This window comes from Girardinichthys multiradiatus, chromosome 10, assembly GCF_021462225.1.
Source record: "Girardinichthys multiradiatus isolate DD_20200921_A chromosome 10, DD_fGirMul_XY1, whole genome shotgun sequence".
Classification (NCBI taxonomy): Eukaryota; Metazoa; Chordata; class Actinopteri; order Cyprinodontiformes; family Goodeidae; genus Girardinichthys; species Girardinichthys multiradiatus.
Genome location: NC_061803.1, coordinates 32,352,570 through 32,376,660, shown reverse-complemented (window position 1 = coordinate 32,376,660; position 24,091 = coordinate 32,352,570). Strand labels below are relative to the sequence as shown.

Below are 24,091 nucleotides of genomic sequence, written 5' to 3'. Positions count from 1 at the left end.
GTTATTTATGGGTAGAAGGGTGAAAGGGTTTATTACAAATGCATGCCACACTTTTCAGCTTTTCATTTGTATCATGTTCTAAAACCATATATCATATTCCTTCCAATCTACAAAAGCACTACTTTGTGCTGGTCTATCACACAAAGTCCAGGCTACTTACATATCAGTTTGTGGTTATGTGATAAAATGTGGAAAATTGCCAGGCATGTTGACTACTGGATCACAAAAAAAGGAGAGTGAAAAGAGTCTGCAAGTTGGAAAAATATGTATTCAGCTCACATAGAAGCACGGCTGGGTGATGTAAGAAAAGCATTTCATGTACAGGGCTTTGTGCCATGTGCGATGTGTAAAATGACAACATTGTGAGTACTCTTGAATAAATTTTCATAGCAAATTACCAGTTTGCATCTGATTTTCTGTAAGATGAGTTTCTTTTACTGCCCCTGAACACATCGCGCACCTCCCCATTCCCCGTCCATGAGGAATGCAGGAGTATTGCAACACTCTTAGAAATGTATTCAGAACTTTAACAGCCATGTCAGTGATTTTTGATTAGTAGTTGGACCAATTGTTTATTAAGGAAAACAGCTTTGGTTCAAGGAAAGGTGATCAGGGAGGAATGTAAACCAGATGGAAATTTTAGCACAAACTCTGCCTGAACGGTTTGTCTAATGAGCTTTAATTTGACCTGTAAAACTGATTTATTCTCATCTTTGCTTTGCTTGCTTTGCTTGTTTTAGCCAACTATTCATTGAAACAGTCATATGAATTGCGTTGCTTTAATAATGATTCATTTTAAAAGTCCGCTTTCATATAATATTGTATTTATTTTAAACCCACAAAGTACTGCTTTCTGGAACAAAATGTAACATGTTGTTAGGCTGCTGTTCTAATAGGTCCACTCTGAACAGGGCGCCGTGTCAATGCTCGGCTTGTATCTGCGATGTAGGTTACTACTTTCTCTCCTGTCGGGATTTAGTTGTTTTTGGGTTTGGCAGATTATTTTTAAACAGGTCTTATTGTCGTCTTTGTGCTACTGTCTTTTAGTCTCTGTCAGGGTACATTGGGTGCAGTCGTTATATGACAATGTATCGTAAATCTGGATCATTAAACAAAGTTTCCGGTCAGATTGTCCTCGATTTCTTTAAACTAAAAACAGAAGCCTGCTCCTTCAGGCACTCATCCTTGAACCTTCCACTGTTTTTATTTAGTTTGTGTGTGTTTGGCAGGTAATGATCTTGTCACTATTTAGCATCTGCTTGGTCTGATTATTCTTCCCAGAGATTTATATTAGCCATGAATTATGGCTTGTTTTTCCAGCTCTGTTTGCCAGTCTAATGTACTTTTTTTTTCTAATTGAGCAGCTAAACTGCTGTTCTGTTTTAGAACTGAACTTGTTGAAGATCACATCTACTATTGGATTATGTGGAAAAGCAGCTGCACAGTTTTGTTGCATTGGTCCAGCTGTTGGAAGGAGAACTAATTAATGTTAATATAGTGAAGAACTGATTTCTAATATTGCAATTTTAAGATACGTCCCCCAGCCTTAACTTAAGACAGGTGTTTCTGATGAGTGCAGGCAGTCAAAAAGAGAAATGCTAACTTCAGTTAGCATTAGCAAGTTACTAAACAAGAATAAATATGTATTTGGGTAGTGTATATGCCCTGAATGTGCTTTAGGGATGAGAGAAAAATCAATTCTAAAATTACAATTTTGAATATTTAACAGAAATTATAGCAATAATTTTGTGTCAAACACCCCCCCCCCCCCCCCCCCCCATCTAAATCGAAACCTTCTGATAAACTAGACTGATATTGAGATGTAGATGTGCATAAATGAACTGCAGTTCTCCACAGAATCAGTGGAAAAAATTCCCTTTAGAGGTCCTAATTACATAATTTTTCCCTTACTATGATAAACAGATTGTTGGAGGTAATGTAAGCTCAATGAGTGTAAAAGAAAAATATAACTGTGAAATCACCTCAAGAAATGATATTGAAATGAGTCTCCATCCAGGTCCAGTGTGATGTGGAAGGTTTGCTGTGCTGATCTAAGAAAACTTTTTGACTATATTATTCCTCTTTGTGTTGCCTGTGTGCTCCTGATTGTTCAGCTCCGTGTTGACCCTGTGGAGCCGCCTTCCCGTTTTCTTTCCCTCCCTCTTCAATTAAACAACTCTGTGTTTAATTTGTGCCACTCAGTGGATGCTGAGCTGCACCTTATTTAATGAAGTTTCCGCTCTGGGCCCGGCCTGGTTCAGCGTGCCTGAGGCATCTTTTCAGTGCAACGCTCAGGGACTTGCAGGGATAATGTGTCTGAGAGTACAAATGAGGGCAAGACTATTGTTCAGCATAGAAACCATTATCTCCACGTTCTCAACCATCATGTTAATACCACATCCCATAACTGCTGCTATGCTACCTCCATCGCTGGCCGACTGTTTGATAATCCTGCCATGAAAAACCTTTGCATACTTTGTAGCTTCTGCTGTTCATTTGTCCTCAGGGTGTTTTAAGGGGGGACTGTAGATGAGAACTGTTGTGTGATGACCTTCAGCATGTTCACGCTGGGCTGAGCAGATTAAACACTTAAAATTAGGCTCTAGTTAATAAACTGTACTTCAGTGGTCCTGGCAGAACTGCCTAATTACCTATGTAAGTCAAAAGGCAGGGCAGGAGGTCTACTGGTTGAGAGTGAAAATCTGTCTTGAACTTTCACCTCTGCTTTATTTCAGAAACACTGGTTTAAATGTTGATCCACCGCACTGTTCTAACTTAATCAGATGAACAACTTTTTTAAAAGTCTTAAAAATATTTTCAGCTGAATCATGCTAACCTTAACCATTTATTTTTACCTGAGCCCAGCTAGATTTTAGAAGATTTAATATTGTCTTATATAGAAATAAACCGCTTCAGAAAATGAGGTATTTTTAAGACAAATTTTGGTAATGTTATAAAGAAGTCACTAAATATTTGCCAACTTTCTGCTGTGTTTGCTCTCCGTGGTAGGCCTATGACACAAACATCTGTGGGGTACTCGAATCTTTACATGGCTTGTAAGTAGTAAAATACCTGCCTTTCTCATTCCAACTAAAAGAAAAAAAGGTTTTTCAGTCACAGCATCAGATAATTTCAGTGACTGACTAAACAGACAAATTTGTAAATTAGGATTTTTAAAAAGGTTATTTTACTTTTTTATAAAAAAATTACAGCAATGTGGGCTTCATGAAAAGTATTTTTTAAGAACTGCTTAGAGGTTATTAAGTTCAAGGGGTATTCTGGCTAGGGAACCTCATCAGAACGCATATTTATTAAATGTGACTGTAGATTTACTTATTTTTCGAAATAATTTCACTTTCTAACTTAAATTCTATGTGGATTCTTTGGGTTGTTTCCAACATCTAGTGTCAAATTCATGTCAATATCCTCATTTAAAATGTGTTCACTGGCCTGGACTGTTAGGACTCTGCTTGGGGAGTGAAGTGTCCCGGGGTCTCGGGTCTCTGGGTCCAAGGCTAGATCTGCTCTGGTATTTCTGGTACTTTCCGCAGATCTAGAGCTCTGAGTCCAACTGCTGCTAGAATACGATTCTGTTCAAGAATCAAGTCCAGCTTTGCGATTCTGCTCTCTTAACATTTCAGTCTGAGTGTTGATCGCTCTACAGACTTCGCAGACCAACATCGCAGGCAGCTTTGGAATGCTTTAAACAGCTGCCCACGTTTTGCGGATCACTTGATAAGCCAGGTAACCACCAACTCCAAAAAGCAGAAATCCTATCAAAAATCCAAATATGTACACATCTTCTACGTCCTCGAACACATTGTAGTCAGGCACAAAATCTTCCACTGCTGCCAAAAATCCACTGTGTATCCAGAGAAGAACGTGCCGTCTGGACAAGAGGGTTCTCCTTTACACTGTCTTCCCGTCGAAAAAATTGGATCATTTACGTTGAGAGTGATAAAGGTAAATTAAATGTCTTTGTGACTCTCCTGTTGTCTCCTTCAGGATCTTGGAGCTGCAGGAGAAAGGCGACCTGGACATCATGAAGCAGAAGTGGTGGCCTCGCATCGGCCGCTGCGAGCTCAGCAGCCACGCCAGTGCCCACCCTGACGGCCGCTCCCTCAAGCTGCACAGCTTCGCTGGCATCTTCTGCATCCTGGCTGCCGGCCTCCTTCTGGCCTGCCTGGTTGCTGGCTTGGAAGCGTGGTGGAACAGCAACCGCTGCCGGCAGGAGCAGCCCAAAGAGGTGACCGAGCATAGGGCCCGACGGACGGGCCAGCGGGGGGAAGACACTGCCACACTCTACTTTAAGGATCCAGCTGCAGACGCGAGCCCTGACTTAGTGGAGCTCCAATACACCCAGCTGTAGAGGAGAGATTTAGGATGGTAGTGTTAGTGGAGGAAGGCTGTGGGGCAGAGGGAGGCGAGGTAGGACAGAGTAGGTAGACATGCTCTGTGTCTCATTAGCCCAGGCCACTAATTGAAATCAAATTTGGTCTGTTATAATTTAACCCGCTTCATTTTTTTTCTTTTATCAGTCCATCACTCCTCTTTCACCTTGCCCTAAACAAGAACTTCAGCTTTTTTTGCAGCTCAAATTCTCTAAACCACAAGAAGCACACAGCATACTCCATTACTTTTACTAATTTGCCCTTAAACAACTTATTGGTGCTTCCCCTCATTAGCTCAGCATGTCAGGTTCTGCCTTCCAACACATCCTGCATGTTTCCCTGCAAACCTTCGCTCTCACTATATAATGCACAGCGTGCACCGCAGGCTTCAATGATCAATCCCTACAGCGATGCCTTTCTAACCATTTAAGAGCTGCTATTGAATTATTATTTGAAAAACATTTTCTGTAGCAAAGCTTTGGTAATTTCCCTAACCCAAGGGTTCTAAAAGGAGGTGATAACTGGCAGGATAGTGAGCGATTGCTCAGGCTGGCAGGAATAACAGTGTCAAACACTGAAACCCTTTTTAACACATATGGACATTTTTAATTTCACTGAGATATCTGGAGACAAAAACATAAAACAGTTTTCTTTAGCAGTTACACCATAAAATAGTGTTCAAATATTAGTTTTTATTGCTGAAATCCATCTTAATAGGTGCCAAATGAATAATACATGGTTAATTGTTATAGGAATATCTTCATAGGTTGTAAAATATGCCTGATGAGGATCAACTTTAATGATATAATTAGGACAAGTACTTGAGTGGCCCTTGGGTTTAGAAAAGCCTTGCTGCTCATAGAAAAAAGAAAGCTAGTGGAGTTGAGAGCTCAATGTGTTACTGTTAGTGCTTTTCTGTGATATCCAAACAAGAAAACATGCGTGGTGTGATAAATATAAGAGAAGCTTGAAACACTTCAACGAGTTCAAATTCATGATGGTGACCCATCTTTTGTTGAAAATGTTTCTGTTGCTTGGCTGTGAGTACATAAGACAAGTTTAAAGTTTCTCTTTTCATTTTTATTTCCTTCCAGCAGCAGGACATTCCTGTGATATTTTGTTTTGGTTCTATAAATACTTCTTTAGGCTTCCTAAAGATCTTTCAGAATTTTCCCTTTGGACTTTGGCACATTCTTTTAGGTGTCAGACTTAAAACAAGACAAATCCTGTTTAAAAATAGTACTTGTACTATTGTATAGGTAAAATTTAAACTTCAGGAGCCACAATTTAAGCCTGAGGGATGTACACTTCCCCATCTAGCTAGGACCTGCCCCTTTAAAGCAGGACACTCAGCACATTCCTGGAGACTAGTATAGGTGTTTTGGAATGGACAGCATGAATAGTTTGTTACAGTTACTTGCTTGACATGCTCTCGGCCAGAGTGGTGCTAGACACAATACACATAACGGCCATGGCGCCATGCAACAACTATCTTGGAGCACTGACAGTCTTGTTAAGGCATGATGGAAGTGTGGCCAGTGTGAATCTTAAATAATTTGATGCTCAATGACAAATAAACGTTGGAACTGCTGCCACATTGGCCTCCCTACAGCAGGTTTGCGCTTATTTATGGGAGCTTTCACATGTGTAATAGAACGATTACTGTACACTAAGTATGCACTAGAAAGGTTCATCTTTAAAGATATTTAGCATTTTAGTACAGTCCACCTCATTGGTTTATCCCTTTAGTTTAGGAGCCTTTTTATGCTTGAAAGTCAAAAACAAACAAAATCCCAGTTACTGGACTTCCCCTCAGTGAAAAAGCAGCTGCAGCTCTAAGGAGCTATTGATCAAAACCATCTTAATGCATTACTGAAAATACTGGCGGCTAGGTAGGCAAAAAGAATCAAAGCATCTGCCTGGCCTGAGACTTTGAATAGTTTAGCAACAATTGTTGCTGCACTCTGATTAAAAAGGAGCAGAGACAAGCTCATAGCACTTAGACCCCTTAAAAATAACAGCAGAATTGACTCAAAGAACTTTAGTACAAGGTCCCTGGTCTGATTTAATTTTGTTTTGTGCAGCACTATTTGATAGCATTCTTAAAACTGTTACTTCTTATGTTGAATATTCCAGGCAATCCGAGATTCCCTCAAGGAAATTCCCATTAATTTGCACTCATGTGTTATCTAACATTACACAAAGTGGAAAAATCCCATAAGTGCATGCGTAGTGCAACAGATCTTAGAAGAAATACAAATGGATCTCATGACATTACACAAATTGAACAGTAGAGATAACAAACCTGTTGGACTGACTGTATAACTCATGACATCTAGTTTCACTCTCACTACAATCCTGTATATGTTTCATTAAGAGTTAAATGATCTTCTGTCTGTTCGCTGGCTGGCTGTGTCTCGTCAGAGCTCAGTTCTCAATGAACAAGCTGCAAATTTAATTAGGTTTATTTACAAAATAAAGGAGCTTCTATCTTACACAAAAGATACAGGGTTGGTATCATTTAACCATGTACTTGAATCCACTTGCAGAATCTGATCGAGTTCTACGGTTTCATGTAATAAAATATGCAATCAGCTTTAGTAAATGATTTTTTCATGGCAGTTAATTGATAATTATGACCTGGAATTTAGCTGAGCTGCAGCAGGATTAAGATTTGGTGTTATGTTTTTATCTAACGCATTGAAATAAAAGCTGATTAAACCTTTCAGAAAACTGATCTATTTAAAGCAACAAACCCAAAAAGAACAATACATGTTAAGCTTCTTAGGTTTCTATTAATCTGATGTCTGTCTCTTTCATGATCAGCGCTCAGCTGATTTTCTATCTGGCAAAGACATGTTTTTGGACGGTGAGAGTGAATTTTTACAATACATGCACAGCTACACTGGGATCCTCAGTGTTATCTTCAAGGTAACCAGATGTTTCTGGTCTTCAAATAACAGACCGCCCTTATTCAGGTGACCCAATCAGGATTAATCAGGCTACGACTTGTCACCCAGCCATTTGGAGTCTCTTCCAACAGCTTCTATTAAGAACGGGTTTGCTTTAGAGAACTTGACAAAACAGCAATGTGTGTCATCAGGACCTTTAATGTCATAGACCTTCACAGCAGCAGCAGTAGAGAGTTGATATTTAAGAAAACCTGACTGACATGGTGAGATAATCCAATATATGATTAATACTATATGCTGCACACAACATTTGCTTTGATAAAGGGCAACAACATCTAAAATGGAAATATTCACCATTATGCAAAACTCTGTCATGAAAACATATAATGAAGATTGGAGATGTTTTAGGAGCTGAATAGCTTTCCCTCTATGGTTCTTTAGATAGAAAGGTTCTTCCACTGCAGATACATTAAACCTTGAATACATTGCATTTATGAAGCAATCTTACTCAACCTGTCGACTAATAGATTATTCAAAGATACCCATTTGAGTCAGAATCAATATAAACAGATCCAATTTCGTCTCCCCAGATTTTCACCCTTTGTGGGACAGTAGTGCTGCAATAACAGAAGTTTACATCTGGAGAAAAGTCTGTGCTACTTTTTTTAGGTGATAAGGCAAACAAACTGGAAAAACTGAAAAAGGATGCAAACTGTGCTGACACTACTAACACCAATTCTGATATTTGAGAGCAACTTGAAAAGTTCAGTAAAGTTCCTGTAGATACGTTTCCGGGTTGCAGAGTTCCCAAACATGCAACATTCCATTTTACTGGGCGTATGAATCAACGGCTCATAAATAGTGAAGTGATGAAATGATCGCCGTGCCTCCTTCAATACTGTTTCATTTAGTTGTAAAATATATTAGCGGCTAATAATAATGCGAGTAAAATCAGACTGAAGCTGACAATTAGAGCAGTAATTAGAACCCGTAGCAACCTACCCTGCTGACGGTAGTGTATTTTTAAAGAAAAAGCACTAAAAGCAAACTGAACAGGGCAGCTGCCGAATGCATTTGTATGGACCTGATCCTTGTCTATGCTGTGAAATCTTTTTGTATCTATGTTTACACTCAAAAAACTGATTTAGAATAGAAGAATCCCTCATTTGTCCCTCTTTGGGAATATTGAAGTGCATCAGCAGCACAATAAAAAGTAAATGAGAGTAAAAATATACACACTAAAGATACGGAATAACAATAATGAATTTAAATTACTGACTGAAGCTAAGGTACATGGTTCCATAAATGATTTAAACACTTCTAAGTGCTCTCATCTACTGTTTCGCAATGGAGGAAAGTAACACTTTCATGTTATATATTTACTTCTAAATGGTTGCTGAATTTGTGCTTATTGGTCTAGGCCTAATTAATGCAATGAAAATATTGTCATATTGGAATTGATAATATTTTCTCCTTTTTCTTGGAAAGACACATGCGCCTTCAAAAAAGGTATCAAAAATAATGAGTAATTTTTGGTTTTTTTAGCATCTCATGACACAACACTACGGTCACCTAAAAGGTGTTTACAGTTTCGAAAAAACTTCTGTTTTTTGCTAAAAGGTTTTTGCTCTAGGATGAGGTGTTTTTTTGGCTGTATGGAAATTGGTGTTTTTCGCAAAACTGCAATAGAAACACTTTTCCCGCATCACAGGTCACGTGATCAGCAACCAGATGTTACTACTGGCGAAAAGATGAGGAAGACGACAGGAAATAGGAGGAGGATAATATCACATGAACAAACTTATTCACATTTGATTTTAATTGCATTTCTTATTTAATGGAAACACTGCAACTGTGAAATTGTGTTTTTTTGACATTAGCAGAATATCAACAAAGTTTTGCACACATTTATAATAGAAATGCAGCTAGAGACAGGGTTGGATTCGGTGCCCAAGAACCCGTTAATCTGCTGGAGGAAGCTAGAACTGACCACCTTTCAGTTGACAGAATTACCCCTCCATGCTGAGCCACAGCCACCCGAGAAAGCTTCTCTTTAAAATAAAACGCCTAACTTTCTGTCTTAGCGAGACACTGAGCTGCTGGGGAAAGGACAGTAGCCTATGTAAAAATACAGACAAATACAAACTATGGCTCACTGGATAAAAATTTATCTGCAACGTTGTGGCCACTAACCACTTGTCCAGCATCAGGAATGCCAAAAACCTTTTTTGAACTCATTTGTCAGCTTCAACTTCAATCTACCAATATTTTTGTCATTAGAATCCAGGAAAATCTGTTTTCTATTTCCTAATGTATCAACACAGCTCAGACACAAATTAAAGTCATGGGGCTGGAGGCTTTAAAATGACAGCAACTCAACCAAGTGCTCTTCTTAATGATTGATATTGAAACAGCTGACCATTTTACAGAAGATATATCCTTGGAATTCACTTTGGAATAATATTGTAGATTTTTGAATTTAGTCAAACAAATGTGGGTTTTTGCTTGTCACCCTTGTGTTCACAGTGAAAGTGAGACCCTAGAGGCTGCTGCTGCTCCAAGGACCAACAGTGGTTATTTCCTTTTTTTCCAGATCACTTGGCAACTTCTGGTCCAGTATTTTTACGTGTATATCATTCCACTCCCTTCATCTTTAAAAAGATTGGGGAGATGACCTCATAGAAAATGGACTGGGATTACACTGTACCAGCATATATCTGTCTTTTTAATTATAATCAGATAATATAATTTAGTTCTGTAGAAATTTGGCATTTTCTATGCATTTAATTCACTGTTAATGCAATAGTTGTGTCTTTGACTACTTTTAAGTGGTAATTTGAAATTACAATCGGGGTGGATGTACCAGATTATCATGCGCTAACAAATTACCACCAATCAGAAAAGGACCCAACCATGTTAACTTGGTTTTCCTGAAACCCTAAAATCATAGCTGATCTACTCTCAGCAGTGCAGTTTATCCTTTTCAAAAGCTAACATTTCTTATTTGGTGGCCAATTGTAGCCCAATCACAAGTGGGGTAAGGATTTTGACCCTCTCCGGGCTTTAGTTTAAAAGTTAAAAGAGCACACCTACTGGGCTTTTCACTTTAAATCTAGATTCCTGAGCCACAGTCATCTGGAATCCTCTTCTGTTGGCAGCCAATGAAAAATAATCCACTAACTGCAATAATAATTCATTTTTAACACAAACCAGCTAATGGTACTGGTTAAACTTCATCTGATTAAAGGTACAGTCCCAAGTAGCTAAGTTCAAACATGACTGAGCTTAAAAAAGGAATGTTTGCAGGTTTATGATTGTCCTAACAGCAAAAAAATAAAAAAAAGTAATAGAAGCTAAACTGCTAACCAGTTACTTCAAAAATACTACTCACTATAAACCAAAACAAATCACTGTAACTGATCATAAGAGGTTGCCAACATAACAATTCCCCAGCAGCGGGGGTAAGGTAGATAACACTAGTTATGTATTATGGGGTTCCAAGTAAATCATTTGTGAAGCAGAACTGGGCATGGTTAACTGGAGCTGCAAGAAAAAAAAACATGTTATATGGTTTTAGGTGTTTAACATATCTTTACTTGTAAAACATGGGAAAAAAAAAATAAAATGTATGTAATTTTCAACAAAGAGCCATGTCTGAGCATATATCTGCCTAAGGAAAGCAAACAGTATAAAATTGGTTTTAGTTAATTCCTTTAAGGACACAAAGCTGAATTAGATCGTCAGCCTATACATTTCTCAAAGGGATTCTTTGTAATTTCACAGTAAATAATTGTTTGTAGGCAGTCAATATATCGTATGGATATGCTACACTACTTCTGGTTGCAGGAGACATATACTGAGTTTATGCTGTGGACTTTGTTAAACCTTGAGCTGAAGTTGTGGTCCAACATTTATGGTCTTTTCATTGTGGTGATACATAGACAGAAATAATAGATGCTTAAACCTTTGTTTTTACAATGCTCCACATCAATAATAAAGCAATCACTGTAATTTTAAAACAAAACAAGCTTCTTCAAAGACCTGCATCTTCCATCAGTCTCCCAAAATTAGCATCAGAATATCAGGAAAACACAAACATGGACCTTCCAGTGAATCTTGATTACATGTTTTTCTCACCCAACTACCTGCTTCATGTTTAACATGAAAGAAAGATCATGTTTCTGGGATCTGAAGGTTCAATCTGTCAACTTTCTGAAACTTATTGAGATAGAATGTAATGGCTATGTGCAGGAGGAAGAGGATATTGGTGTGTTTTTACACATTTAAAGTGGAACCAGCCTTCAGCTTCAGACCCTTTCAGTATGAACCTGTAGCATATGCTGTGTGTTGTGGTGTCAGGACACAGGCTGAGTTTCATCTCCAGCCACAGGCAGAATAGATTTGCACTATGTGACCTCTGTTATGTGACTGGATGAAGCTTTGTTGTGGATCCATAAACTAAAGTGTGAGCAGATGATTCAGTGTCGGCCATTAGGGCCCTTGTCTCTTTAACTCCTACCTGTTGCTCTCACTGTGTCATGCCATACTGCAGATTATATGTCAATGTGGACGCCCGTCTTCTCCATCTCCTTTCCCTCTCTTCACCTATCCTCTCCATCTCTTTATTTACACTTGACTGTCTATGATCTCGTGCAGGTCACTAAGGATTACAGACTGGCAAGGGTTTCTGGTCCATTGACATATAATGACATTACAACTGCTTCATCGGAGGGGAGAAGGGACATTTGGACAGACAGAGAGAGAGGCTGGGATGAAGCAGAAGCAATTGATACAGGTCAGATTAGAGCTCATATGCAACCATCAAAATAAAGCCAAACAAATGAATTATTTCTGTGCTGTCGCAGGGATCTTTTTTATTTTAGGTGGGCTAATTTTGGTCAAATCTGAGGAGGAATGTCTCTCTTATCTGAATATTTAATCTTTTAGTTCTTAATTTTATATTAAACCCACTATTTAGCTTTTCACGACTTCCCCCAATTAGGGAAAATTGACAAATTTGTTTAAAAGTTTAAATAGAAACTTATCTACAACAGATATTTATGTAGACAATTAACAACAAAAAAGTGATTTTCAGTTTGTTTTATTTGACAGCTGACTGATACCACAATAACCTAAACTTTATCTAACCGTCACATATGTTCATCAAACACTGACTGGGATCATCTCACCAGCAACAGTGATCCTTCCTTCACTAGAAACACCCTTGGCTGCAATATTTTTGTGTTTTCCCCTCTTATGTTTTGTTTGATCATCTTTAAGTGTGTGGACAAATTTCAAACAGCTGACCTCTGACCTTTCTTGCTGCTATTTCGGGATCGTTATACAAATGTTAAAAATGTTATATGCTTTGAGGCAAGCTTGGTTTTGGCATGGACAAAAATGTTACATTTTCATTATACGTTCTGGTGGAGGGTATTACATTTTTATTAAAACTACGAAAAAATAAGAGTATGTGAAATTAAATGCAACCTCACCCTTCTGTTTGCTAATAGAACAAGCTACTCAGCCTATTGGGAAATCTGCCAACAGCCCCAGCAAATGGTCACAACCACTAATGTTTCATTATGAGACTAATGAAAAAATCTAATTTCCTTTGGGGAGTTCTACTAGTCTGAAACAATACACACACTGTGATATTTCAATCAACTTTTAGACTACCAGTCCCTAATATCACAGATTCGATGGGCTTAAAATAGGGTTCCAGGTAGCTTTAATAAAAATCAAGAGTTATTTGAATAATCCAACTACTAATTCTATTGTTTCTTGGTCTGTGCAATTAGAAGCTGAAAAGGCAACGGGAAATCCAGCATCATCGTCAAGTGCATTAGTCACTTCGGCCACTTCTAGGAGTGTTTCATTGCTGTTCCATATTTATTCCATTAGTGGATAACTGCTGTCACTGTGGTTTGCTGGCATTCCAGTGACGTTAGTGACGTTAGTGACTTTGCTTCTCATTTATTCTTCAATGTCTTTAGATCTTTTACCCTACTTCATTTTGTCAGACAGGCTCTATTTAAGTGATTTCTTGACTCTTCAGGTCAAGCAGTAACCAGACCTAGGTGTAGCATGTGAAACTGAATTGTTTTTTTCCACACAATGTGGTTAATCACATTTAATTAATTGTTTAACAAGTGGGGGTAACAGTATTTTCACATAGGGCCAGGTTGGTTTGGATAGTTGTTTTCTCTTAGATAAAATAATCATTTGACAATAGTTGTACCTGAATTATTTAAGTGTGGCAAAGAAATAGAAGAAATATGTAGGGGGCAAACATGTTTAATGCAGTGGAACAAGGACCAACAAAATGTGCACTCCAACTACTACCAATATTACAGATTTGCTAGGAGAAGTACTCCTCCAATAGAAGTTATGCACATTTAAAAATTTATTCTGTGATGTGCTACTGTTCCAAGTACTGTTGTGGTAATGCCTTACCCTAACCTCTACTTGTAGTATAGAACTCTAATGATACTACCTTCTCCAGACGTTTGTCTCTGATCATTTTGAATGCAAATTACAAATTTGAGGCTTAAAATAAAATCATAACAGGTAAATGAAATCTTCAAAACACTTTGGCTAAAGATATCTAAAATGCTAGCTGTGAACATGTATCACATGCTTTGTTTCATGTTAGTAGCATTAATTAATGACAAAAACTAAGTAAATTATATCCCATAACACCAATAAATTCTTTCATCAAGTTTTTTTCCCAATTCTGCTATAGGAAATTTATAAACCTGATATCAGCCCCTTATAAACCAAACAGGTTTTAAGAGCCAGCAGTAATGAAATGTTCCTAGCTTTGTTTCTATCGCCAGCATCTGAACACCCAAAAAAAGGGGGCACCCCAAAGATGAGTCACAGCATCTAAAACTGCATGATAAAGAAACCTTCCAAATAAAGACTGTACATGTGCAGTTGTGAAAAACACTCATGCAAAGTGGGCTTCCCCTGCAATATCGTGACATATTGGTTTGTCTTTTATTTTTTATGCTACTGTTAAAATTATTTCTTTGGAGAGAGGAATATTTGGCGTGTAGAACATGACTAGTGGTATTAAAGAGAGAATGGTGCCAGTAGAAAGTAAAGCAAATCAAACAAACCGCAGTCTCTGCCAACTGTTTCTTTCACTGATTCATGAAACAGATGACCAAGACTCCTTAGCCAGGGTTCCGGTTGCCCCATCACAAAAATACACCTGCAGTGCACATTAATTGGCATTCCAGATGGCCAGGAGTTGGCTTGTTGAACAGGGCTAAGACAGCAGAAGAGAAAATAAAAGGCCAGGGAATTCAATTACAAGTTTCAGCACTCTGAGCTTCACTTTACAAAGCACTCTCAAAACTAAAACCTCTTGATCTCCAAACAAACTCCTCCATAATGTGTACCCTTATTCCGCTGCAACAAAGGGGTGGAGAAGTATGGGCCTCCATAAATTCATATGTTGAAGTTCCTGTGGCTGAAGTATACTTAGACAGGTCCCTTATATTAAAATGCACTTATTCATTATCTCAGCACATTTAAGCATGACTTAAAATCCAGCTGAGAAACGTTCCCCCAGTAAGACTGTACTTCAGTACCAGAGTCAGCACCCACAGGGAAGATACACATTCATCTTAGAGGTGGTGACAGCACACTAAAGGAGGTTGATCTGAGACAGTCAGCTAGTTAAAAAGCTCCTCTGGTGAAGAGTTTAAATATTTCACAAGACCCCTTGAATCTAGAATTAGTCAGAAACAATCAGAAACACTCTTATCACTTTTGAGCACAATCCACTCGACAGTTACTGTATTTACAAAGTGGCAGGAGGCAAAATTATTTAAAATGCCCTCCCACTGGGAGCCTTTATTACCAGAGTTGTTTGTTTTCAAAATTAATGGAGGCTTTCAAGCAGCTGTTGTTCTCCCTCCATCTGCACTTACATCACCAGGCCGTCTTTAACAATCGACTGAGGTTTAATCCCAGGCATTTATTTATATTGGCTGGCTTCCAACCTGACACTCCCTAAAACATATTTTAATGAGATGCCAGTCTCCTGGAACAATAACCAGGGCTGAGATGTTTTAATTGGCTCAGAGAGACTCGAGTGGGATCATTCAAACAAGCCTTGAGCCAGCTAGAGCAACACGTTTTACCAACTATAGCTGAGAGCAAATCTTCATCACTTGTAGGAAGTTCTTTCCACATCTTGCTACTTTAAAACCAGAGCTTTCCAAAGTTAGATATGAACACCTCTGGATTTTTGACTTACTTTTACCAGCGAAAAACAATGCTTTAGAAAGGCTGCTACAGGTGTGGGTGGGGATGCATGCTTTGAGTATGTATAAAATACCTTTGCTCTGAAACACAGCACACCTGAACAGCTGTGTTTCAGTTTGGAGTGCAGATGTATCACTTGCATTGTGTTAGTGTGACTAATATTGTTTGTTGAACTGAATCTAATCCTGGGACCAAACGGGTCTGCGTTCAGGAAATGACCTCATGTGCTTGTTGGAAAGTGATCGGTTGCTTTAAATTTTCCCCTAATGCCAAGCAGCTGCACTGTAACTGCAGACGCAGCAAACAAACATCCATGAAGGAAATTTGGACTCAAAGCCTGAGCCCTGCTTAATATGCTGGTCATGCCTTCCATTCCTCACTCCCACTGTTTGTCCTTCACCTTCCCTTAACCCAGTGTACTAAAGCAACCTGCAGTTCAACAGGGAAACACTGAAGTGTCTATTAATGCCAAACAAGTATGCATGACTGCAATCAGCAGGAGATGCAGTGTCAGCCAATGTTTTGATTAAATAGTTCTGATAGGGAACTGATTCTGCAGTCCTCCTGCACAGAGCAGATCAGCTCCAAGGGCGGCAAAGAAACGCACTCCACAGTGGGGAGAGAAAAACCTGGAACTTTTAATAAATCTTAAAAGGTTAAACTTTTATGTGTTTATCTGATACATGAAGGGTCAATGAATCTTTTAAGGAGGAATAATAGATCCATCATGTTTAAAGAGAAGCTAAGCAACCCGTCAGCTCTCCGACAAGCTACTGCCCATCAGTTTGGCCCCAGGATCGTTTTTCTCCACGCATCAAACATTTAATACTCACTGGCCAAGTTTGATTTCAAAGTACACACATGGATTGGTTTCTGTGGCCTCAGTTCTCACAGGGCTTTTCAACCCAAACCACAGAATGGAGTCAGTCTACCTGCTGGCATCCATCACAAACACTGCCTGATTAGGAATGCATGGAGCATCTGCAGAGCTGAATCAGTTGGAGAAACCGGCTCATCGCCAATCTCAGCCTCTGTGTTCCTCCTCTCCTCCCTTTCTCCCCTTGTCTCCCCTCTGTCCTCCCCACTCCTCCTCTTATAGGACAAGGAGGTGAATCTGGAACAGGTGCATCGTCGTATGAACAGTCTTTTGGACGAGGACTTGGCCCACAAGCAGATCCCCGGTCCCTCTATCGAGATCTCTGCGCTGGACATCGGCAGCATGCAGCCCAGCCAGGCCTCTCTGGTGCCGGGCCCGGAGTCTGTGCGGGACTACCAGTCATCGGCTCTCACTGTGACCACCTACCTGCCCGGGGAGGGACCCCCACCTCCCCCTCTTCCCCACCCTCACCATGGGGGGACCCTAGGCAGGACACTGCCCCCGTCCCAGGTCCCTGGCAGCACCACATTGCCCCCGCACCACCCTCTCAGCAGCACCAGCCTCAGCGGCACCATGCAGTGCAAACACCGGGCTCCCAACGGGGGGCTCTTCCGGCAGAGCCCTGGCAAGACACCCATGCCAATGTCTTACCAGGCAGTCTCCGCAGGACCCATACCCGAAGCCATTGATCCCACCCACAGTACATCCATATAGAGACAGGATGGGATGGGAGGGCAGGGTGGGGTGGTTGCTCTGGACTTTATCCAGGTTAGCATGTGAGATGGGTTGGGAAGCTTTAGAAAGGAAAAACACAAATGTATAAATTAGAAACATTTTGTATCGTACCATCAGTTAAGGAAAGATGTTTAAAAGAGAAAAAAAAAACCGGGGGAGGGGAATAGGGTGCATCAGGCTGTAATTTTTCTGTACATATCTGTAAATATCAAGACAACGAGTGAGGTCAAAGTGTATTTTGAATATTCTCAATTTTTGAAGTTGAGTTATAAAAAACAAAAAGATAAAAAATCTATATCTATACATTGATGAAACGTTCTGACTGTTTGAATGGCTTTGTAAATTTTGTTCAATTAAAAACAATGATGCGGATTTCATTGTGATTGTTTTCTAAGTGCCGAAATCAAACGATGTCTCTCTACAACTCATCAGTGTAAACGACTGCCCATGATGCACTGCTGTAGGGACATTGTAGAGTTGGACACCTACTGTTATGCACCTCTGTACCAAACCTATATCCAGTATACCTTCAGACGCATTGGACCGAAATAATCACTTTTTTCCCATTTGTATTATTATAAAATAGACTTGTTTTTTTTTTTCAAAGCTGATGTCTACATGTGTTCTTTTTTGTTATATTTGCTGTAAACGGTGTAAGAGGAAAATATGTTTTTGTTTCACACACAGTTGAATACATAGTTTATATGGATATTTTCTGTTTGGCGTCACTTAATAAAAGATGAATGAAAGGAAAAGTAGAGCAAGATGGATAAGACTTTAGGCTGTTATCATAGCGGCACCACTTGTAATTCAAAGGAAAAACTGCTACTTTATTACTGTTAGACTTTGGTTTACTTTATGTTCCTATTCAAGGAATCCGACTTAGCAGATAAAGGTGACATATTTTCATACTATGATCAAGGAAATTGGTTCTACAAATGGAATTCTTTCTTTTCAATTGCAGCTTAGATATGTTTAGAGATTCACTGAATAGGCATTTCCGAATTGCTAATAACTGATTTCGGGATGTCTTTGAGGCCAATTCTGATTCTGACTTATCCAGATTTCCCTTTTTTTTCTTCTCAGGACTGATACATAAAGGAGAAGAAAATGTGCTGCAGGTTGCTCTGATAGAGGAAGCTTAAAGCATATATCCTAAACTTTTATCCATTATTTTTAACTCAGTGTGTGTTAAAAGAATGTGCTGTTAGTTTGATGTATTTATACACCAATAATAGTGGGAGTTCTTAGTTTTGGTGCATTTAGTGAATAGAGGAAAGAAATATATATATATTTTTTTGTCTCTGACCAAGTGATACCTGATACCAGAAACAACTGTGTGAAAATTAGTCAGTTTATTGGTGCATCTTTAGGATGAGCTGCCAAAGCATAAAGACAAAATACTGAGTTATCCTAACTCATAGTTTTGCCTATGCCAATTTTTATTTGTAATTCTGCAAAGAAGCAACCAACCCAACTTGATAATTACATTTAAGCGCCAGATGTTAACATCAAGGGTCGACAACAGTATCTGTTAAAATGTGTTGTTACAAAGCTTCAGCTCACAAGAGCCGCTGCTATAAACCCGTCTTAGTACCATGCTGTCTGTGAAGGCAAGAGTGGCCATTCAGTTTTTATCATAATCATAAGAAGGTTTTAATGATGCCAATGTCCCCATTGTTAGTTGTCAGGATTTAAGTTGTTTGATTTTCCCCTTCCTAGGCATGGTCCAGTGTCAGATTTTCACACGACAACATTACGCAGTGAAGATATTTGCTAAAAAAATTAACTGTAAAGAGCACTGGAACAATTTTAGTTTTGCCCAATTCCAGTTTATCAGGATCAGGAGTCCTGCACGTTTTGGTTGTTGCCAAATTCAACACTCCTACATCAAACAAATAGTTCATTAGTTTGCCTCTGCAGAGCTAGATGAGTTGTTGAGAAGGTAATTCAGTAATTTTTGTTGGAGCCGACACATCTTAAACCTGCTAGGTATCTGCACTCGAGAACCGGCGTATGACATCCATGATCTAAATGCTTTTATTTAAAACCAAACAGCAACATTTATTTCTACTGCTAAAAATATGACATATAGTGAAACTTTAAATATTAGCTGGTTATCAGGCTATCTGCTTTGGTAGAACCAGCAGTCCGCTGCTTGTAGCTTCCCAACTGCAGTTTAAAATAGCGCCTCCTTTAGTTTCCTCATCAAATTGGTCTTTGCTGTAATGGTGAAAAGTGACCCCTGGGTATGGGCTGACCAGCAGTGAGCAGCAACAAGTTAGAGAAAGGCAGAGCTGTGCTATGCTACATACAGGCGGAGAAAATTCAGGTACTTCTGCCACTATCTCCAGTAACTCAGGACAAGGACTTTAAATGGTAGGAACAGTGTGAGTGAAAATTTGAATGGTTTGTAAAACGTTGCTATACTTTGTTATCTGTGACCGGACCATGTCTAGCACTTAAAAATGATGCATAAGGAGTTTACAAATGGAAATCTTTTAAAACAAATCTGTTGTCAGTATTCTTAAGGCTATTTGTGAAACTGTCACAGTTTACGGCTTTAAATTGTCCCACATTTTCCAGAGGTAACAAAAAAAAAAAAAAAAAAAAAAATATCAATATGTTTTTCTTTTACCAGAGAAGGTACAGTATTGTCACTTGTATTGAGGTTTTTCTCTTACAAACAGTAGTTATTCTTATCAGGAGGGAGCGCACAATGACAGAGGCCTCATATTCCCACAAGTCATTCCTAATGGGGTCCATTATCACCTGAGGGGATGACGGAGGGCATCATTATCCAAAGTGCAATCAGAAGCTCATGATAGAAGCAATTCAGCAGGTGCCATACCCTAGCTGCTTGGAAAACAGAGGAAATCTTACCACATTTGCCGAATGGTTTTTCTCCTTAGAATACCATAACGAGCCTTGAAAGAAAACTGTTTAAGAGGAAATATAGAGCCCACACTTCAGCCTGGCTTTTTTGGCATAAGTCAAAATTAATGTGCATTTATGGGCCCAATGAGTTTTGACTTCATTTTCATTTGCCAGAGTGGGCTATTTGGAAGCCTGCTAATCACACACAGAAGAGTTTTTAGGACAGTAACAGCCAAAAAGCAGAAAGAAGCAGACTAACTCGCCTTTGACGGGTTTCCATTCTTCACACTCGCAACTCGCAGGAATGAAGCACTGTATTTCTGGAGATGGCGCATCAGGTTTGATTTTACTGCTACAGAAACTAGATTTATACCACATGACTAAAAACAAGATGTTCTATGTTCTCTTAATGATAGTAATATTATGTAAACTGCTTCTTTTTTTTAGATGGATTGCTGTAAGACCAGGTTTTGTATCTAAACTCTAAGGGTTTGTAAGAAACTAACAGAAGTATTTTGGACTCCCATAAATTCATCTATTTACTCTTCTTTCTGGAATTTCCTTAACACAGAAAAGTATTCAAGTCTACATGAAGAAAAATGCTCAAGACAGTTTTGAATGAAGTCAAAAGATGACAATCATGTCTGAAATGGGGTCATTTCAAACCTACGTATTCTTATGATTAAACCGTGAACTTACCAGTTACCTTGAAAAACATGTCAAGGCTTTATATCATAAAAAGTTAAAGATAACTTGAGCCTAACCTCATAAGCTGAAAAATGTTCAAAAGAGCTAGGCAAGGTAAAATTGAAATTAATGCCAAAAAAAATGTTTTAGGACGATTTTTTTAACAAAGAAGCTGGGTGGTGTAATACTACTGTGGAAGACAACTCAGGCTTTTTAAAAAAAACATACACAAAAATACTTGTTTCGATTTGCTCAACTCTTTGGGTTCTCGGATGTCTAAAAAAATCAGTTAGTCCTGAATAGGTATTGAATTAAGATGAGTGCCATCTCAGGTGACCAACGCATAACACTGAAAAATAACGTCCACCATTCCTGGTCCCACAAGACTTAGGAGTGAAAGTAGCACCCAGGTTCTACTTAAAGGGCTTGACCCACTAGAACCTCCTGGACAAGCATGTGTTCTTATTCCGCTCAACCAACTTTTTCACTACAGCCCCATAACATGCTGGTTGATACACTTTCTACTCATATGAAGACAATAACTAAAACTAAATTATAAAATGATTTCTCATTAGAATATCAATGCAGTTTTTCTATTCTTGGTGTCTCTGAATGTTGAAATTATTGACACAGGGAAAACAGCAGATCGCTCTTCACTATAACTCTTGAACACAAGCTTTGTGTCCTTGTTTTTCTTTTTTTGCTCATAATTTAACCTGCTGCCTTCTTGATATGATTTGGCTTTAGTCCAACCTTTAGCAGAGGGTATTATACAAAAATCTGGGTTAAACACGGACATTTGCAGAGACCCCTTCCAGGTCCTAGCAGGCGGAGTGTAAAGCAGACTGGAATGTATAATTTAGGCTTAAGTTAATCATTTGCACTGGAATGACTGACAATAAGTGCAACCACAGCTATAAATGTGGCATTCCCTCATTCTACTTAGTGGAAGATTATTCCTAAATGAAAAATATTTTAGATAGTTTACAATTTTCAGCCCAAAGACAGAATTTACAGTGTTCATAGGAAAAATAACAAGAGCTCTATCTCAGGCAACGTTCACACTGCAGGTCTTAATGCATAATTCCGATTTTTTGGTGATATCCGATTTTTTTGCGTGGTCGTTCACATTTCCAAATATATGTGACTTGTGGTGATCTCCTGTGTGAACGCATTCATACAACTCAAGTGTCCCGCATGCGCAGTCGACGACGCAACGACATCATATGCAGAGAGCGTGCTTAGTGTTTGCGGAAGTAAATAAATGTTGGACTGTACTTTGCAAGTTTTAAGTTGTTTTCCAACCAGAGCCAGTACATTAACAACCATGTCCGCCATGGTTGTTGTTTTTCTTCCCGCTTCCGCATAGCAGGATCCAGAATAGTGATGTTTGTCGAGTATCAATGACGTACAGGTCGGATGAATGCGACCTGGCCGTACAGACACAGGTCGCATTTGAAAAGATCAGATACATATCGGATTTAGGACCACATATCCAAGTGGCCTGGGTCGCATTTGAAAAAAACCGGATCTGTGTCGTTCAGACTGTCATAAAAAGTTTGGATACAGGTCGCATACGGGCAAAAAAATCAGATTTGGGTCACTTCAAGCTGCAGTGTGAATATAGCATCAGATGCTACAGGCCTCAGTTAGCATCTTGACAGGAATATAAAATAAACAAACAAACAAACAAACAGAAAAAGATGGATGGGTTGTTTGGAAGGATTGAAGGAAAAAGCCTATTCTGGAACAATTTCCTTTAGACCATAGTAGAGATTTTTCACCATAATGGTTATCACCATGTTCAGAGGAAACAAATTACACCATATCAGCAGAAACACCTCATAACAGCACTATTGTAGGGAGATTTGAGGCCTGCTCAACAGTCACAGGGTCTGGACACTTCGCAGCTGTTGATTAAATCATGAATTCCACCATGTGCTAAAGTATTTTAGAGTCGAATTTGAGGCCACCTGTTCAACAGCTGAAGCTTGTTCCGAACAATCATCAGAAAAGACAAAGTTATACAACAGAATGCCTGAAAAAGAGAAGAATCACGGTGTTGCAATGGCTCAATCAAATTCCAGACCCTTACCTGATTGAAACACCATGAGGGGAACTTCAGAGAGGTGTACTAATGACAGCAAAGCTAAATGAACTGAAGCAACGCTTGAAAGAAGAGTGGGCCAAAACTCCTCCACAACAATGTAAGGGACTTAAAGTCAGACAGAAAACAGCTTACGGCTATCAAGTGGTTCTACAAACTGTTAATTCATGGAGTGAACATAGATTTTCCACACAGTGCTTTCATTATTAGGGTTGTTTTCTAAAAAAATTATGAAATGATCTAATATGTTGTGTGTTGTTGTTAATCTGAGGTGGTATTATTCTGATTTTCAATTCAATTCAAAAATACTTTGTGAAATTTTAAGGTCTGACGAGAACCACATGATGCATTTTATGCCAGAAAATGTAAAACATCACACTACATACGGCCTGATTATCTCATAGTACAAAAAGAATCAATACTAATCAAGAGGGTTACTGTGGTGATTTAAAACAAAAAATAATATTCTTTTCTCATTAACTAAATGTAAGTTAGGTGATTCGTGAGGTTCAGCTTATTCTTCATTTAGGATTACTCCGTGTTATCCGTGAATATTTTTAATATTTGCCAAAGTGGGTGATTCTTCAGTTAGAAGAGACAACATGTCTGATGCATATCACTGTGTTGAAGTGGATTGGTCGAAGAAAATTCACAGTTTTTTTCCGCTGGAAGGTTTTTAACTCCCATCTAAACAGACTCTACATATATGTTTTATATCGGTGTCAGTAGTTGATCTTGTGTTTCAATTTGGTTTTCACACTGTGCTTAACATCCTGACTGAGTGAAGACCCTGAGGTTACAATTGGTCAACTAAGCAGAGGTGGTTTTTATGTTCAAACTCCAGCATCCTGAAATGAGATGAAGACGTGAACTGTTATTGCTTATCGTCCGTCACAAGTCCATCTCTGTGGGAAATCCTTATTTTATTTATGAATATGCTACTTGGAGTTTCTTAATCTTTAATAAAGAAATATGGTTTACACGTTTGCTTGTCCAGTGTGTCAATTACTAGAAATTTATCATGTTTGGAGGCACAAAGCTATTTAGCAAGAGTGGATGGAAAGACAGACAGTTGAATAGTAGGATGTGCCACCCCAACTACTATAAAGTTGGGACGTTGTGTAAAATGTAGAATACAATAATTTGCAAATCCTGTTGAACCGGAAATTAATCCACTACAAACATAAGATATTTAATGTTCGAAATGACAAACTTTGTTTTTTTT

The 24,091-nt window shown here is 38.8% G+C and overlaps 1 protein-coding gene across 3 annotated transcripts in view; it reads left to right on the top strand.

Annotated features, from left to right (window-relative positions):
* grid1b (glutamate receptor, ionotropic, delta 1b) overlaps positions 1-23,848 on the top strand; it is a 705,375-nt gene extending 681,527 nt beyond the window's left edge. For 2 of the 3 annotated variants that reach the window (XM_047376998.1, XM_047377000.1), the window contains 3 exons: positions 4,006-4,246; positions 11,960-12,098; positions 16,683-23,848. In XM_047376998.1, the coding sequence (XP_047232954.1) occupies positions 4,006-4,246; positions 11,960-12,098; positions 16,683-17,149 (847 nt within the window). In that variant the 3' untranslated portion in view covers positions 17,150-23,848. The remainder of the gene's footprint in view (positions 1-4,005; positions 4,247-11,959; positions 12,099-16,682) is intronic. The other variant, XM_047376999.1, reaches the window with a different exon arrangement.
* The last annotated feature ends 243 nt before the right edge of the window (positions 23,849-24,091 follow it).